The sequence below is a fragment of the Cyanistes caeruleus genome, chromosome Z (genome assembly GCF_971803275.1).
Source record: "Cyanistes caeruleus chromosome Z, bCyaCae1.hap1.1, whole genome shotgun sequence".
NCBI lineage: Eukaryota > Metazoa > Chordata > Aves > Passeriformes > Paridae > Cyanistes > Cyanistes caeruleus.
This window is the reverse complement of record NC_141732.1, coordinates 14,712,908-14,731,208: the sequence shown is the minus strand read 5'-3', so window position 1 is coordinate 14,731,208 and position 18,301 is coordinate 14,712,908. Positions and strand designations below refer to the sequence as shown.

At 45.4% G+C, this 18,301-nt stretch overlaps 1 protein-coding gene across 1 annotated transcript; it reads left to right on the top strand.

The window, feature by feature from the left end:
* The first annotated feature begins 1,832 nt into the window (after positions 1-1,832).
* Positions 1,833-7,560, top strand: LOC111942541 (uncharacterized). Its single transcript, XM_086868775.1, has 6 exons — positions 1,833-2,901; positions 3,149-3,333; positions 3,886-4,006; positions 5,086-5,723; positions 6,073-6,187; positions 6,557-7,560. The coding sequence occupies exons 1-4, from the start codon at positions 1,944-1,946 to the stop codon at positions 5,094-5,096; spliced, it is 1,275 nt and encodes a 424-aa protein (XP_086724901.1). The 5' UTR covers positions 1,833-1,943; the 3' UTR covers positions 5,097-5,723; positions 6,073-6,187; positions 6,557-7,560.
* The last annotated feature ends 10,741 nt before the right edge of the window (positions 7,561-18,301 follow it).

Below are 18,301 nucleotides of genomic sequence, written 5' to 3'. Positions count from 1 at the left end.
ATGAAGGCCCCTGCTACTGATATTGCAACTATCAGCACCTACAGTCTGAAGAAAGTATGGACCAAAACCCAAACTGGAGGTGATAATAAGAACAGACTAAAATCACAGCCAGGGAATGCATGTGCTCTAAAAAGGTGGTCCTGAGGAGGAGTCATGCTAAACAGTTCTTGGCACATGTAAAGTAGTTAGAGGAAAAGTTTAAATACATGTAATTGTTTATAAAAATGCAACAGGCTGATACAATAAAAAAGATATATAAAGGGTGTCCCCAAAATAGCAAGTGTGCTCTTGGCAGAACACCAAGCACCTGGCTGTTAATCTTTGCTTTATTATCTTTGTTTCCTATTGTCCTTTATTAGATTTCACCAAGAAAATGAACCTTGTTTTTCACAGCGTAAGACCTGCCTCTCTGCCAGTCCATTTCTTGGAAAACACACATAATCGCTAGCTCTGCAAACTGAATTCCCACTTTGCCACTTCTTTTTTGCAGGCATGTAAGAAAAGTAGACACTCCCAGCTTTGGACACCTCTAGAAACTAACTGCTTTCAGCAGTTACAACCCTGAAATACCAACCTCCTTCCTTAACCTGCCCACTGGGAGCTCATACAGAGAGGCCTTTTGCCCAAGAATACCCACAGAAGAGCTCAAGCATGGAGCAGTTTGAAACGCAGCTCCTTCAGTGTTTAAATCTCCTTTTATCAAATAAACACCCACCAAACTGTCCCAAAGGGAAAGCAGGCAGGAAGGAGAAGCTCCTCCCCCAGAACAGCAGGCTCTGTACTTCTTTCTGTTGTAGCTGGAGAGCAGAGGCCATGGGCTACTCCTCAGTTTGGGAAGGAGCACAGGGAACTGGCTTGATTGGGAGGGCAGCAGAGGGAAGTTCCCAAAGACAAGAAAAAGATGCTGTAGAAGCAAAAGATTATGGCAATATTTCTGCAGGAAAAAAAAAAAGGGGGGGGGGGGGCAGGGGGGGAGGAAGGGAAAAAAAAAAAAGAATAATGGAAGCATTTCAAAAAGTTCCCAGACAGAAATTTCTGCCCCAGCACAACTGCCTCCAAGTCTCTGTGGTGTGTCAGGAAGCACAGGAATGAACCTGCAAGGCTAGGATACACGTTAGTGGTGTGTGTTCCCCAAAGCACAAGCAGCTCCCCAACAAGACTTCAAAACAAAGGGAAAAAACTTCCTCCTGCATCTCTCCACAGGAGATCTAGGCGGTGTCTCTCCATTGCAAGATCTCCTTTGGCAGTCTACATTGACAAGAGTTGGCTGCAGGAGGCATTTGGATTTGAACTCTCCTAAGATCAGAGGAAAGAAGAGGTAATTCCTGAGGAAAGAACATGCAACCCTAATTTGTGAAAACACCAGCGTGAGATTGCAACAACTGCACGCCACGAATCCCTTGCATAAAGCAACACCCATCCAGGGTGCAGCACTTTAGCTTTGATGTCAATGCTGACAGAATTGCTGCCCCTTCCTGCTGCTGCTGACTCCAAATAACTAGAAATGTGCTGCTTCTGCCAAAGACAGGCAGAGATGGCCAGAAACAAACCAGCCAGTCTGCTGCTGCCAAAGAATGTTTTCTAACATCCCCTTTTCATCCGTTCCTCAACGAAGACAGAAGGCAATGAAGACATCCTTTCCCTCTGTCACCAACAGTGACGCAGGCACGCGATACATTGTGGGGCTAGAGCTTGCCAGTGCTCCCAGAGCCCTCTCCAGGGCCTTCCCCTGCCGGGCCGTGTCCGGCCAGCCCCCAGAGCCGCCGCGCTGTGCCCGCAGCCCCGGCTCTGCCGCGCTCGTCCCCGCCGAGTCCGGCCCGTGCCGGGGCCGGGCCTGGCGCGCGCGGGGCCGAGCGCAGCGCTCCCCTTCAGGCCGCGCGCTGCCAGTGCGGCTGAGGCCGTTGCGCCGCGGCCGTTGTGGCAAACAGTCGTCGATCGGCGCCATGGCGGAGCTGCCGCTCCCCGCCGGCCTCAATGCCAGAACCTTCCCCGCCAAGCTGTGGCGCCTGGTGAACAGCCCCCGCGTCCTCTCCGTGCGCTGGGACAGCCAGGCCCAGGGGCTGCTCATTGACCGCTCCCTCTTCGAGCGGGAGCTTCTCAGCCCGGGCGGCGACCAGGGGCCAGCCCCGCACACCTTCAGAGCCACGCGGTTCCTCAGCTTCGTGCGCCAGCTCTACCGCTACGGCTTCCGCAAGGTGCCGGGCCGGGCCGGCGCGGCTGCGCCGGGTGATGCCGGGGCGTGGCTCCACTACACAAACCCCTGGTTTCGCCGCGACCGCCCCGAGCTCCTGCTCCGCATCGAGCGCCGGAGCGCGGCCAGCAGGCAGCGGCCGGCGGCGGGCGGGGACAGGAGCAGGTGCTCCCGGCAGCTGCCGAGGGCGCGGCCGCTGCCGGACGGGCGGGAGAGACGCAGCCGCTTCAAGGCGCTCCCCAAGGAGCGGCCGCCGCTGCCGCCCAGGCCCCTGCCCAGTGGCTTCCTCCTGCTGCACAGGGAGCGGACGCTGCCGGACTGGCGGGAGCTGCGCAGGCCCCGGCACGGCCGCTTCCAGCAGCCCCCCAAGGAGCGGCCGCTGCTCAGCCGGCGCCCGCCCTGCGGCTTCCACCTGCTGCACAGGGACCGGCCGGGGCCGGCCCGCTGCGAGGGGCCGAGCCGTTTCCAGGAGCTCTACGGGGAGCGGCCGCTGCCCGCCGAGCGGGAGCTGCTCCGAATCCCGCCCTGCGACTTGCTCGGGCTCCACGGGGAGCGGCCGCTGTTTCTCGGCCGGGAGGGGCCCCCCAGCCACTTCCAGGAGCTCTGTGGGGAGCAGCTGCCTCCGGCCGACCGGGAGGTGGTCAGGATCCAGCCCTGCAGCTTCCAGCAGCTCCACAGGGAGCAGCAGCCCCCAGCCTACAACCCACCAGGTAGGAAAAGAATTCTAGCCTTGCTTTTCCAAAAGGTCCTGAAAATTGGCGGTTGGAAGTATTTTCCCACAATGCTGTGTCATTCTGAGACAGAAATTGTTAAGCCTGCTAGCAAGGGGGTTCTAGAAGGCGAAAAGATTCTTTGCCTAGTTTTCCTTTGAATGTGTTGCATCCAAGGCAGCAGCAGAGCTCTGCATCCCAAAGCCACATTCTGGAGCCTGACCACAAGGTGTTTGGATTCTTGCAGCCACTCCAGGCAATTCAGCCTCCAGTGCTCCACCTGGCAGTGCCGCCTGTGCAGCAGCATCAACGGCCTCAGCAGAGAGCGCACTTACGGAAGAGGAATCTCCACCGCTGGATCTTGGCCTTGCTGTGGAGAAAATGATTCGGGAGATCAGGAGATCCCTGTCTGAGAAGTCTCCCTCTGCTCAGGTAACCCCACTGGATGGGAATAAAAGGGGCTGGACCGAGAGCTTTTTAACGCTGTTCAGTGGCTCCAAAAAGCACCACCTTGTGATGGATTGTCTGAGCGCTTGGGTGGGGTGGTGAGACTCCCAGCCAGAAATGTGTGCTTTGTGTGTGACTTTGCAGCACACAGCCCTGGGCAGTGCTGGGAGCGAGCTCTGCCCTTACTGACAGCTGTGTTGGCAACAAGGAGAGCCCCTGGCTTTCTGCTGGCTAATTTCTTACAGCTCGTGGGGTAAGCCAGGGTCAGAGCATGAGGGCACATCCCCTCATTTGGTGTCTTCTGGTTTTCTGTGTTCACAATTTGCCTCAGAGGTCATTTTGTAAAAGCTTCTGTTTAGCCTTGGCCATGGAATCCTGAATTTAAAAGATTTATCATGTGAACTGTGTGCTGAGTGTTCCTCCCCAGCCTCTGCTCCACGTCCTTTGGGAGTGGAGAAGGGTTATTGTAGCCCTGATGTGAGTCCAAGAAAATATTGAGTGATCTTTGGGTTTCTTTCTTTCTGCTTTTCTTTCAAGGGGAATATTCATGTTGCCTCTGAGTCCTCAGGAGGGGAACCCATGAACGAGGCTGCAGCAGAGGAAGATTCATCTGGCACCAAGAACTGTGATGACAGTTGCCCAGAGCCTGAGGAGCCTGGTAAGGAGAGAGCCCACATTGGTTTGAGCCCCATTGGCCCATGGCTGCTTTGAGCCTGTCCCTGACAGGAAGGGAGATCAGAAGAGCTGAGTTCTTGTCGGCAGGGTCCGTGCTTCCTGGTGCCTTTAGTTCAAGTCCTGCACTGGCACAAGTTCCCCGAGCCCTGCCCTCCACACTTTTCCAGAGGCTCTGACACTGAGTCCTGTGCTGTGACAAGAGAGCCAAGAATAAACCTGACCTTGTGGGAGCTGCGTCACCAAGCTGGGTGTCCCAGTTTTGTGCTGAAGCCCATGGATCAATTTTCTGCAGGGTGACAGGGGAAGCTGGACTGAGCACTTCTTGAAGGAACAGGGGGGAAAAAAAGAGTGCAAAATGAGGGCAGAAGTCGAAATCGCTGACTGTAGTACCAGTTTGCTGGAATCTGTCCTGAGACACAAGAGAAACAAAGAGAGCAGAACATCAGAGGCCAATTAATTGAAAAATGACAAATCTGGTAACACAAGGAAAAGCCTGAGTGACCCCAGATTAGTGAGACTAAGAGGAGAGAGGAAGCCCTTTGGATCCAATCCTTGGCCAAGTCGGTGCAGCCTGCAGGCCTTGTAGGGAGCTCTTTCCCTACCAGCTTGTCCTGTCAGAGCTGATGGTCAAGTTGGAGCAGGTACTGCTCACTGTAGAGGGCAGTTTGTAGATCTGACATCACGGAGCTGGTTCATGATTCAGCTCACAGCACCCTTCAGCCTCAGCCACTGCAGCGTGACCTGAGGTCTTTCTGTCAGCACGGAGGAAAAAAACAAGTCAGGGCTTCTTTGTGGGAGAGGGGACCGTCTTCTGTTTCAGGCTCTCGTGGGTGCCATTTGCACTGTGGGTGCCGAGACTTTATTGAGATACTTGAATGCTTCACACAGTTTTGGAAACTTGGAAGGATCCCTGTTCTTTAAAGAGCAGGCTTCAAATTCCCAAGGGAGAGTCTGCCTTTCAGACCATCTTCTCCAGTCCCTGACAGGACAATTGCTGCCCAAGGCAAACAGGGCCCCAGCCACAGGAGCCAGTATTGACTCAGTGTTCCCTTTGCTTCCCAGATGCCATCTGAGGGATGTCTCCCGGAGGGCTGTCCTGCACGGCAGGAAGAGACAGAGGGAGGGCCTGTGACCATCAGGCAGGTAGAATCCCTCTGTTCTACATGTATAGATTTCTATAGTTCTATTAAGTAATTCTTATAGTTATGTTTATAGATTCTAATGTTCTATTTCTATAGATTGAATTATTTATATAGAATATAGATTATAACTATATATAAGATCTTTATTTAGAGGTCTGTATAGTTAAGTGTAGATATATATAGTTATATTTTTTATATGGAATTACATTTATAGATTTTCTGATTTAAATTTATATATGTCTAGAGTAAAATTAATATACATATATAGAAAGTTCTATTTTTAAATGCATATAGCTATATTTGAAGAGAAATATAGATGTTCAGAGGGCTAGGTTTATGTCTGTATAACCTTAGGCTGCATTTTAACCTCTTTCCCCCCTCGGCTGCCTTTTTCACCTCTTGTTTTTCCCTCTGTGCCCCCTCTGTCCCCTGTTCCTGTGCTGGGTCCGAGCTGGGGCCGGGCCAGGTGGAGCAGCAGTTCCAGCCCCGGCTGTCCCTGGAGCGGTGGGAGCTGCCGGTGGCCCCAGGCACTGTCCCCTGAGGAGCTGCTGAGGGACGGTGAGACTGAGGGGGCTGAGGAGGCGGTGACGCTGAAGGGACGGTGACCTTGAGCTGCTGGGGGCACTGAGGGCTGTGGGGGAGCAGAGGGCAATGGTGGCACTGAGGTGACAGGAAGTGGCACAGGCAGAGGGAGGTGCCGACTCTGAGGGGACAGAACAGGTTAGAAGGGACTGAGGGGGGTGAGAGGACTGTGAGGGGCTGAAGAAAATGAAGGGGGGGCTGGGGGTTTGCCAAGAGGACGGCGGGGCTGAGGGGATGGAGGGGCCAGCAGGGAGCACAGAGGGGTCAGGGACCGCAGCTCTGCCAGGCCTCAGAACCAATTCCAGAGCCTCCACTTTTGCCACAGCTGTCCTGAAGACCTTGAGGGCAGCCAGACACTGCCAGCAGCCAGCAGGGAGAAGCTGAAGGCCAGGAGCGAGAGCAGTGAACAGGGAACTGCTGCTGCCACCCCGAGAGCCTGGGTGAGGCCACAGGGCTGGTGAGGCCGGGCAGGGCTGAGGGTGGCGTGGGCTTTGGCCGTGGGCGCTGCCCGGCTGGGCAGGAGCGGCCCCTGCCCGTGCTGGGGCTGCTCAGCGCTGCTGCCCCGGCCGGCACAGGGGCTGTCCTTGGGCAAGGCAGCTGTGCCGGCAGGGCCCGGGAGCTGTGCCGGCCTGCCGGGGGATGCAGGACAGTCCCGCCGCGACTGCGCTCGCCACACGCTGGCCTGCTCGGCCTGCTTGTTCTTTCAGCCCTGCTGGGGAGGCTCTGAGGTTTTCCCTTCCCTGCTGGAAGGGCAGGTGCTGCCAAGGGAAAGGTCTTAATACTGACTCAGTATTCCCTTTGCCTCCCAGATGTCCCATCTGCTGTCCCTGTCCAGGAGAGCTGCTCTGCACGGGAGGAAGAGACCGAGGGAGAGGCTTTGTAGATGGGGGGAGGCTGAGTTCCCTCTGTTTAAAGAAGAATGGACTTACACATAAAGAGGGATAATTATGTGGATATTTATATATGTATATATGTATATTCCTGTTTGTATAGGAATATTTTTATATATATGTTGCTCTATTTATGGATGTATTCTTTGTACATATGTATGGATATATGCACATACATGTTTGTAATTTCATATGTGTATATAAGTATACACATATGTTGTTAGAGTTGTGTTAAATTCTATCCCCTTATACATAGGAGATACAGTTGTGTATATTTCAATTGATACAATTATAGTTATTTGGCTCTTTAAATAGGTATATTGGTATTTGCATAGGTAGATATGTGTATTTTTATATTTGTATATTGACATTTATATTTGTATATTAACATTTCTATGGAATTCTATTTATATATGTATTCAGATGTATAGCTGCACATTTCTATTGATGCAGTTGTGTGGATATTTAACTTGATATTTTTGTATTTATATATAGGTCTGTTTTATATATCTGTTTATATATATTGTATGTAATACTAAATCTATATGTACATCTGTATATTGTTACAGTTATACGCGTTTATATGAATTTGTGTATAGCTGTGTATTTAGTTCCATTTACACATGTATGGAGTGGTAGAGTTGTATAGTTCTGTCAGCTGTGATGATCACTATTTGTATAATGTCATTTAGAGAGGGAAAGTATATTTTTGTATTTCTACATGGGCCGTAGGTTTATAGTAATAGATAAAAAATTGTTAAACAGCTAATTGATTTTTATGTATAGTGAGTTGTTGTAGAGGCTGGAAATAAATTTTGTTTTCTTAACATAATTTAAGTTGGTACTTGTATATTCTTACATATTTGTATATTTGTACATAACATTGTTCTAATAATCTAATAAATGCCTTTTTTGACCCTTAACTGAGACTTCTATGGTGTAATGTATTGGCAGCGCAGGTGTAGCCATTTGTAATTTTAAGACGGGTGTCTGTGAGGGAGGGCTGGAGTCTCCCTTGGAATGAAAAATGGAGACCTCCCTCCCTCCCTCCGAATTATTAGAATTCTGAATTTTGAAATTAAGGGGCTCTCAGGTAAAGACCTGGGGATAGGAAGAACAGCTCTTGACCGGTATGTACAACAAGGCAAACAAACAACGCTGACTACAGCATTACCAACCAAACAGAACCAGGGACCTCGTGACAGCCCTCTCAGCTGAGAAGGGAAAGGATGGAAGAGAGACTTTGCTTCACAAAGCCCTTGCAGGCAGTTGATGCCAGTACCCCAGCAGGGCTCTGGGGAACACCCAGCTGCAAGAGCAGGAATGAGCAGAGATGCCAGGCCGGTGGCTGAGGTGTATCAGCAGCTCTGAGTCGATGGCTGGCACTGCTGCACGTCCCGGCAGGACAGGGGCTGCGAGGCCCACAGGAAAAGAAGAAGCAGCAGCATCTCCATCTGGGTTATGGCAAATTCCTTTCCCCAAGCAACAACAGCCCCTCCAGCGTGTCCTGCTCTGCAGCTGAAGAAACCAACCAGCCCCCACCTGCCCCTGCCCCTCCCTTTTTACCTGGGCCCCTTCCCCCCTGGGCCCAGCCAAACTCTTTGTCTTCTCAAACACCCAGTAAGTATGAGCAGTCAGGTTTCCCTGCAACCAGTTAATGGGGAAAACGCTATAGGTCAGAAGGAACAAAAGGAAGGATACCTATCCAGACACCTAACCCTCCAGTACAATGACATAGCTGGGGGCAAATCAAAAAGCAAAAATTGTGTCTTTCTACACTGCAAGGAGATCTTGCTGGTACTAGAGCACACAGAGGAGTTTCAGCTGAAACACACACTAATTTATTGCAGATATACTGAAAATAATAATAATTTCTAAGAGCTTCTCAAAAATAAGTCCGTATAGACTGTATTAATGTTGGCCCTGCTGCATGTAATACCAGGAGACTAGTGAAAAAAGATACATTTACATAAAGCATATTTCACTTTCAGAACTGTCTGTTCTTTAACATGGAACAGGTAAGTATTCACTAGCAGGATAAACACAAGTTGCATTTTCAAAGTGGTAAAAATTATTGTGATTCAAAAATTACAGTACCTTGTAGGAAAAAGGAAAGATATGGAACAATGATGCCTAAAGTGATCAGCCCTGTACATTGACACATGTTCTTTACAAATTAGTTTTAAATGGGGAAGAAGTACTTTTTAGAAAAAAAAAAAATCTTGATTTAAAACCATATACCACAGTTTTAAGAATTTTTCTTTCCTAAAAATTACAACCTTTTCTGTTGCTAATTTTTAAACCAACTTTTGGCCCAAACACTGAAATGCAATATCCATCATTTACCTTGAGGTGCTTGTAAGTGACATTAAATTCTACCAGCACCCCAGTAGAAAACTGGGGAAGAGTCATGCTGCCACACACAAGAGAAGCACGTTTCTTTTGAAGTTTCAGTATCCTTCAAACACAGCCAAGGGCAGCTCCTCATTCTTAGCCTTGGAGTACTTTGGTAAAGTCAACGTAACCGTAACTCTACTATGGGGATGACTAAACAGCCCAATGGACCATCCACTTTTCAACCACCTGCTTCCTCATCTCTAGTAAGGCACTGGGCCAGTATTTGTGAGTTTCTCACGCCTCACCGAGATGACAAAGGAGGTCCTCAAAAAGAACCTTTTCTGGATGGAGCAGCACAAATGTGGGAAATAAGGGCCATGAAACATGAAGAAAAATGTCCCTTCTTTTCTGAACTCCTGTCTTCTTCTTTGTCCTGGGGTGACTTTATGATACTGGTATCCTCAATCGCCTGGTTTATGTTATATATATATATATGTTATATATTAAGTTCTGCACCTTTAAGACTGGCTCTGAGAGTGAAGAGGGCGAAGAAGAAGTGCACAATTTTTGTTGAAAGAAAACATCACTCCCCCACATCCTGCTGCTGCACTGTGGTGTCTGCAGCACAGAGGGACAGCGGGATAGAGCTTCTCTTTGGCTTTTAGTTTGTTTTAGCTAGCTGAGGCAGAGGAGTTCCCTGGACCTTTTTTCTCTTTTTTTCCTGGATCTGTTCAAACCTACTCTGGACTGAAAAACACCCAGACAAACCCCAGGAGCTCATGCCTGTGGGGCCACCAGGGCCTGGGCTTCCGCACTTTCTGGCACCGGAGGGACTGATAAGAACCTGAGCGAGCTGAACTTCACCACATGAAAAGGACTTTTCTTTCGGGATTTGCCATCCCGTCAAAAAGTGAAAGGTTTTATTGTTTAAGATTATTCAATTTTCTGTTACATAAACAGCTTTTTCCACTTCTATCCAAGGAAATTTCTTTTTTTTTCCCGGACCAGTTGGGTGTAGGGGTCATTTGAATTTTGTTTTTCCTGGGGGAACCCCCATTTGGAGTTTTTCTACCAAATTCACCCTAAATTGAACATCCTTGTAATAAATGGAATTGATTCGTGCTAACTAAATGGTAACTGTTATTAAAGTGATTATTAGAAGCAATCAAAAGAATCAGTGTTCCAAGACAGATGCACCCCTTTACAGATGGTACATGTTGAAACTGAGGTACAGGATGTTGTTTGGATGATGCCTGAAGACAAAAACGGCCTTGAGATGAAAATTAGAACCACTTTAGGTACTGGGCCTAAAAATCAGTAAATATCAGACTAATGAGTACTCACATAACACAACGCTTTGTACACACACACAAACCTGTAAGGTTATCCAAAGGACAACGAGGAAGAGGAGAACCCTTTGCCAAAAGACCACCAAAGGAAGGCCGAAGAATGCCTAACAACAAGTGAAGCATGTGTCGTGAGGAATAGTGAGGTAAAGTCAGAAAAATTGGAACTAGGAGGAAACTTACAGGAAACATTCATGAATATGTATAAGCACACAGCATATAAGGTTAGCTTGAAGTGCTTTGTTTTGTACGTGAGGCAGGGCGGGAAGCCTCCGCACCCCGGTCGGTTTTGGACATGAGGTGGGGTAACAAGCCCTCCCTGTACCCTGGTCGGTTTTGCTTATGCTTTAATCGTACTGAATTCCTGGCAAATTCTATCTATCAATTGTAAGTTTTTTACTAAATTGTATTCTTTTTCTAAACTGTATTCTTTTATACCAAATTACTATTCAATTTACTAAATTGTATTCATTTTAATTAAACTGCCATTAACCCAAGAAACCTAGTTGTCAGAATTCTAATTTCATTTATAACTCTATGCAGGCCCAGGAGTGGGACTCAAAGATCCTGATATGTCCCTTCAGACTCCAGGTACTCTATATCTTCTTGCATCTCTCCATGCACATACCTGGTTTCTCCAAGCAGGGGTCAGAGTTGTTTATTTGATAATTTGTCCATGCACATGTACCTCAGATGTTTCTTAAGACAAAAAAGGTAAGTTACTGACACAAATGAAGCCTGAGATGCCTATACAAGACCATCATAATATTGTACGTTATTGAAAACAATTATTTCAGAAATATTCGGAGAGACATACTTTAAAAATCTTTACAGCTCAGGAGGCTTTCTTTTATTCTTTCTTTAGAATACAAGAAAGATTCTTCAAAATCTCACACCCCAGATGTATGTGCACTAAAAGAGAGGAAGAAAAAATCCTATTATGTAAAAATCACAATGCTTTTCATTATGACTGAACTAGCAGCTCACTCTGACTGTTCTTGTGCACACAGCTTTTGCTGTCCCTATTAAACTGTCTTTATCTCAGCCTATGGGTTTTCATGCTTTTACTTTTTTGACTCTCTCCCCACACCAAGGGGAGTAGTCAGGCAGCTGTGGGTGCCGATCTACCTGGTCACCCCACCACACTGTCTCACTCTGTACTCATCAAAGCATGCAGCAAAGTAGCTGAAGCTTTGGGGTGGCTAATATTCTACAGAAATTATTAATTACCTGCACACAGCAGTAAAACAGATCAAGGTACACCAGATTTACATTTCAGAAAGTTAATTCCCACAGAAAGGCAGTTCTAATACCCCACATCATCTGCTTGACCACTGAACAGAGATGCACTTCTGTGAGTCTCTTATCAGCTTTCTTCTCTCTGTAACAGGAGTTACTCCACTCTGTGAATCTTTTTTTTTTTTAGTTACAAAACTCTCTTACTGAGAAATTATTGTGTGACCTCATAATACTTCTAAGTGATACACTTCATAATGAAAGGTAAAAATTGCCCTATCAGAAAAATTTTTGTAGAAAAACAAGTATACACTTAAAAACATGTGATCTTAAGTAAAATTTTCATCAGAACTGGTTGTGTTTTACCTCTCAAGACAAAAATTGAAAACAACTAAAATTTCTTTTTGTTTTGTGGAAGATGTTAGAATGCTGACTTTCTATTGTAGTTTCCATCTAAACCTTATGGAAATGTATTACTTGCCTTTTTAGTGAATTTTGAGCTTTAGATATTTAGCAACAATGCTAGGTTAGTCTGTAAAGTAGGAATAGGCTGATTAGATATTTGTTGCCTTACAAATAGTTTTCATCTTTTCTGGGGAATTGATGCACTTTCTGTTCTTTGCTGTTCCAATGAGAATTTTCCTCCAAATCACTTAGCCTTTGACCAATACAGCTTTATATCAATATTACTTTTCAATCACATAAGCTTCTTTACAAATGCTTGAATATAAAATTTACTTAAAATTCATCACATAAATTGAAGAATATTCATGTGGTTTCTCTTTGAAGAGGAAGAAAGCTATAAGCAACATACTGATTTGAGTAAAAAATTTATGAATCAACACAAGTTAGTAATGTAAGTATGTCTGGAGAAGTGAAGGTTTCATTAGATATGATATAGCAAATTCTTCTGACAGCAAAAAATTCTGAAAAGATAGTACATTATAGGCCTAGTAGCATTTCTGCATTTTCTTAAGATTTTGCAAATGTATGAAACTTAATAACTTGTGAAAGCATCTTCTACATTAAGTTGCTGCCTCAGGTGGAAAATTATTGGGAAATATCACCAAAACTGTTCAACTGATTGTCTGAAGAAAAACATGCCAAAAGTATTATAACACTCTGGTGAGTATTTCTTTCCAAGAGCTATACGTGCACAAATAGAGATGTAGAATCTGAAAGGCCAGATGAAATATAAACATTCTGTTCTATTCAGAAATATCTGTTGTGGCACTTTGGGTGAGCTTTGCTGTGTACGTATTCACACTTGGCCTGGGCCTGAGAGGAGTGAGCTCTTTCTCTTGTCAGGTAATTGAATACCTTATAGGACCTATAATGGCTTGGGTTTTTTTTCAACTATCTACCTTCTTCAAATTGTAAGCTGAAGAATATACAAAACAGAAATATGAAGACTGTGAGAAAAGTCTTTATCCGCAGGTAAGGGATTTGAAATTTTGTGTGATAGGAGAAGACTGGCAATTATTGCCAAAGGGGAAAAAATGGTGTAGAAGATAGAATTAACACAAGTTTCATCATAAAGAATGGGAAAAGACGCTGTACACTGAGGTTAGGGACTGATTCAGGACGGGCATTTAAGGTGGAAAGCAAATGAGAACAGGAATAGTTGTGTGAAAGGGTAGGCAGGATGACAAAATATGGGAACAAACTGCTCAGATGTGAAGGAAAAGGAAGGGAACCGAATCTGCTATGTAGATAGTGGAATAGCAAATGCTGGGTATGGGGATAGGTGAATATTATAAAATAAATGTTTTAGTAGAGGCAGTTGAAATAAAATGTCTGAGGAGCTTTTACTGAGACAAACTAAAAGCCAGGTTCTCAAAGGTAAGGACACATTAACAGAAACCAAAAAGGAGTGTGATTAAAATGTATTGAAAAAGGAAAAACAGAAAAGAGTTGAAAAAATAAGGAGATTTTCTGAGGTTTCCCCAGCTGGCAACTAAGAATCATTCAGCTGCTTGCTCGATTTCCCCTTGGATCTCTGGAAAGATGAGGAGGAGAATAAAGAAAAGATAAAATCACCAACTTTAGAAAAGAGCAGTTTAATAATGCACTATGAAATTGCTCACCACCTACTGACCAATGCCCAGCCAGTTCCATAACAGTAATCAGCATCTGCTCAACTCCTCTCAGCTTGGATATTAAGCACAGAATCAGATCTCACTGACTGGGTCACAATATAAATTCTTTCTGGCTTCACAAAATGATGGGTGATAGTAATTTTCTGTAGCTTTGCATGCTATGTGCCAGCATCTGCAATTAAAATTTTCCTGGTTTTGATGAAACCGTGTGATATGCAGTACAAAATTTAAGAAGACAGACAGTGACATAGTCCAAATCTGTCACAAAAATAAATTAGAAGCAAGCTTTGCTAAGCACATCCAATAGTAGGCTGTATAGGCTGCTAGATTTGGGGGATTAAACTAACAGGGAAAATAATTGTCAGAAAACAGTGACAGAGTGCTTTGCAAAACTTACAGTGTGATGTGACTCACAGGTTTCACCACAACAATAACATATAAACATATAAATAATAAGAAAAATGGATTTAGGAACTTAGTAGTTTTGAGGCATTAGAATAATTAGAATTGAGGCATTAGAGTAATTAGAAAAAAGTTCTCTTTTTTTCTAGAGTAATGGCTACAGTACAAAGGAAAGTACAGAACTCATACCAAAAGAAATACTTTTGGTCCTTATCCAGACACTAAGGAACACATTAAATATTCCATTTATTTTGTTCACATTCTGAAAAAAAAACAATTGAAAGAGTTGTCAAATAGCATAGTAGAAATCACATGCGGAAATATTAACAACTTTTTTTTTTCCTCTTTCCTCATTTCTACATTATGTAACATGTTGGCTTAACATCTTAGTGCTGGATAGTATCTGTTAAGAAAGTATTCTGTTTGTTGTGAGAATCACCAACATAGCTAAAGCTGAAGGTGTCTTTCCTTTAGGAGGTAATCTTTGGTAGGAGTTTGCAGAACCTTCTTGTGAAGACAGGAAAATAATAATTTCTATAACCTAAGAATTTCCACTGACGTAAGGATATTTTGTGTGGCATGTTGCTGTTGGGTCTCATGTTTCATTATCACTGCTCTATATGGGTGTCTCTGTGCAGTTACACTTGGAAACCCCACCATGATTTTGCCACTACAACATTGTGCAGAAGTTATTTGCAGCCTTGACTGGAAAATGTCTTTCATGATGTTTAAAACTGTTACATTTGGCCACAAAGTTAAGTCACAACAGCAAAGAAAATCAGCATACTAATTCCTGATAGCTTCACTAGATTCCCTGTGTTGCATGGAAAAGTACACGTGATGCTTTACCCTCACCATTTATTCTCTTTACCAGGTGTTGCATTTTACCTGTTTCCTAAGATGAAGCATTACACTCCATTCAGCCTCTTTTTCTATGGAAATTATTCCATATATTTGACTATTCTCATCACTCTTATTTTCTAGCATACCACCATAGCTTTCACGGTGCATAACAACCTATAACCCTGACTATTCTTAATTTTATTGGCTGTCTTTGTTTGAAAGACAGGTGTCTGCTAAGGAACGTAGGGCCCTATTTTGGAATGGAAAACGTAACCCTCTTCCTTCTGAATTATTATAAATTTGAAATGAGGGGTTTTCAGGCAGGGACATGAGAACAGCACTATCATTACTTTACAGGTGTGCACAGGCAGGCAAACACAAGAGCGGCTCTGCAGGGCCCAGGCCCAGAGCCAGGCCCCAGAGGCCCTGCCCGGCCGCCCGCGCGCTCCCCTCGCTGCACTTCCGGGCACGGCCGCCAGGGGGTGCTGCTGCTCCCGGCGGGCAGCGCGGCTGCGGGGATTCCGCCGCGCCGGCAGGGGGCGCTGTGCCGCGGGCAGGGGGAGCACGCGGTGATGGCGGCTCGGCCTCGCCGGGAAGGGCTGGCAGAGAGGCTTTGCTGCATGAACCCTGGGGCAGCCGGGCCCGCTGCCCGGCAGGACTCTCGAGAGTGCCGAGCTGGAAGGGCAGGAACGAGCACAAACCCCAGGGGCGGTGGATGAGATGTATCAGGAGCTCCACAGCAGTTGCTGGAACTGTGGGAGGTGCCCGCAGGGCAGGGGCTGCGGGGCCCAGCGGCAGAAGAAAGTCAGCTCCCAGCTGAGTTTATAGCAGTAGCAGTGAAGTCTTTTCCCCAAGCTGCAGGTCCCACTGGCCTCCTCTGAAACTCAGAGAAAGAGAGCAGCTGCCCCCAACTTCATCCTTTAGCTGCCCCAAATCTCATGGTATCTGCCCCCTTGGAGAGAAACTCACAGAGGGAAAGAAGTACAGCCAGATGCTACACTCTTCTCCCCACCTTGACTGCTTCTTTTATTTTTCTTAAGTACCTATAAGTACCTAATAATTAGTTTCCTAGCAATTTATGGGAAAAAAATCTGTATGTGAAAAAGAAAGAAACACAAGCCCCAGCACTGGTCTTTTTAACCAGTGACACATACTGTGCTTACCTTTTTCATAGTGAGCCCCACATATCTTTTCCGATTTGAGATATTTTAGACTAATACAGTGTTGAGTTGTTCTTGGGGGTCTCTGGGTCTCAAGGAGACAAGAGTAGTTGTTGGTTACTATAAAGATGTTTATTGTATAAATGCAACAGTCTCGAAGGCAAAGTGCTCAGGAGGTTAAAGTCCTTGCTAAAAGCTTTTGGTATAAAGTCCCAAATTCTGAGCAGCAGTGTGATAGATAGAAACTCTTTTGTTCGCCTAAATATATAGATATGATAAAATGCTTTGCGAAATTGTACTTTAGATATAAAGTTGAGAAAGGGGTTGAAGGCCACTAACTTGCTAAAGCTGGCATAATTAATAACAGCCTAGCAGAAATTCCTGGAACACTAGGACAAGATAAACTTGGAGAGAGAAACAGTGAGAAAAGGTCAGTGGAACAGGAGTGAGGAAGACTTGGAGCCTCCCTTCTACGACCACAAGAGGGCAGAAAAAGATCATCTAATGACCAAGGACGCATGCTCAGAAACGCCGGAAGAAAGCCATATCACCAGGAGGCCGAAACGAATAAAAGGACAAACACGGAAGCGGGAAGCGCGGCAGCTCCGTGGGGAAGAGGTTTCTCTTCCTCCTCCCTGCCGCCCGGCGCCGACTTTTGCTTATTGCTGGCTTGCTATAATTAATAAAACCCTTTTCTTATATATCTTTTTCTAGTGTATTTATAACAAATTTGGTGCCATGACTCGGATGCAATCTGCAGGACAGATTCTCGGTACCACCGGTGGGCGCCCCCGCTTTAATATTTAGCGGTCCGGAGGACCGGTTTCTGCCTCAGTTGCACCGACGAACCTAAAAATCTAAGCAATAAGCAAAAGGGAGACCGGTCGACCCCTTAAAATCTGTGCACAGTGTCCGGACGAAGACACAGGACGCGTGAGTATTACGAGAGCCGTTCGGTCGGGGTCAGGGTCCCAGAGTGTGGCGGGTGGTGTGTGTGTGAGAGGGGGACTGGCAGCCAGATTCCCCAAGCGAGAGCAGACCCTCAAGTAGTGCGGTTCCCATTGGCCCGCGAGGGCGTGGGCCACAAACCAGGGGAAGCGAAAGCGGCTGTGTGATTGAAGGCACTCTGGAAGAATGGGGCAGGGGAGAAGCAAGCACCCTGTATCCATTAAACTCCCACCGGTACCTAGAGATAGTCCGTTGGGTTTTATATTAGAGAATTGGGAGCATTTCCCCGGAACAGAAAATAAGGATAAGGCAAAAATGATTCATTATTGTGTAGAAGTATGGGAAGGAAAAGAAATTTCAAGAAATGTATTTTGGCCTGTATTTAGATCAGCTGAAGACTGGGTTAAACAAAAGTTAAATTCATAGGTAAAAATAAAGATTCCCTTTAACCCAGAGGAAAGTGCTTATGCAGAGATCTGGGTAGTGAATCCCGAGGCTTTTATATTTAGGTTGACAGAGAATTTGGGGGAGGGGAAGGGAAAGAAAAAGAAACCCCGAAAAGAAGATGCTTTGATAATCCCTTATATATAGATATATATATATAGATATATATTATATATATCTATATTATATATAGATAATGCCTTATAATATAAAAGAAGTTCAAACACATCCAAATGTGAGTGACCAATATATCAATAAGTACTTAATAAAATTAATGAAGTATAAGAAGGCATTATAGGAAAAAGGAATGCTAGCTCAAAGACCACCATTAGATTTTATATTACATCAGGTACAACCCGGAGATTGGGTGTTGATAAGAAGTTGGAAAGAGAATCCCCTAACACCGAAGTGGGAAAGACCGTATCAAGTCTTACTAACAACTGATTCTGCAATCCGAACCGCAGAGAAAGGATGGACACATGCAAGTCGAATTAAGGGACCTGTGGAGCCACAAAAAACAAACTAATAACTAGAAAGTGGTTAGCCCGGCTGGGGACCTGAGACTTAAAATATCCTGGAAAAAATGACATCTGAAAACTATTAATCTGTGTAAAGACTTATGAATAGTAAACTCCATAAAAGCTTTTATATAGAATATAAGATACCCCCATCTAGTAGTGAAGAAATATATAATAGAAATGTTAAAATAGGTTGTGCTGTATGCCAGAATTGTTACCCTTTTGTTTGTTTTAAATGTATAGTATGTGAAAAACATTGGTGGACCCACTGTCATAGAGGCTACCCACCGAGAGGGGTGTGTAGATTTTGCTACATTGCCCAGAGAAGACT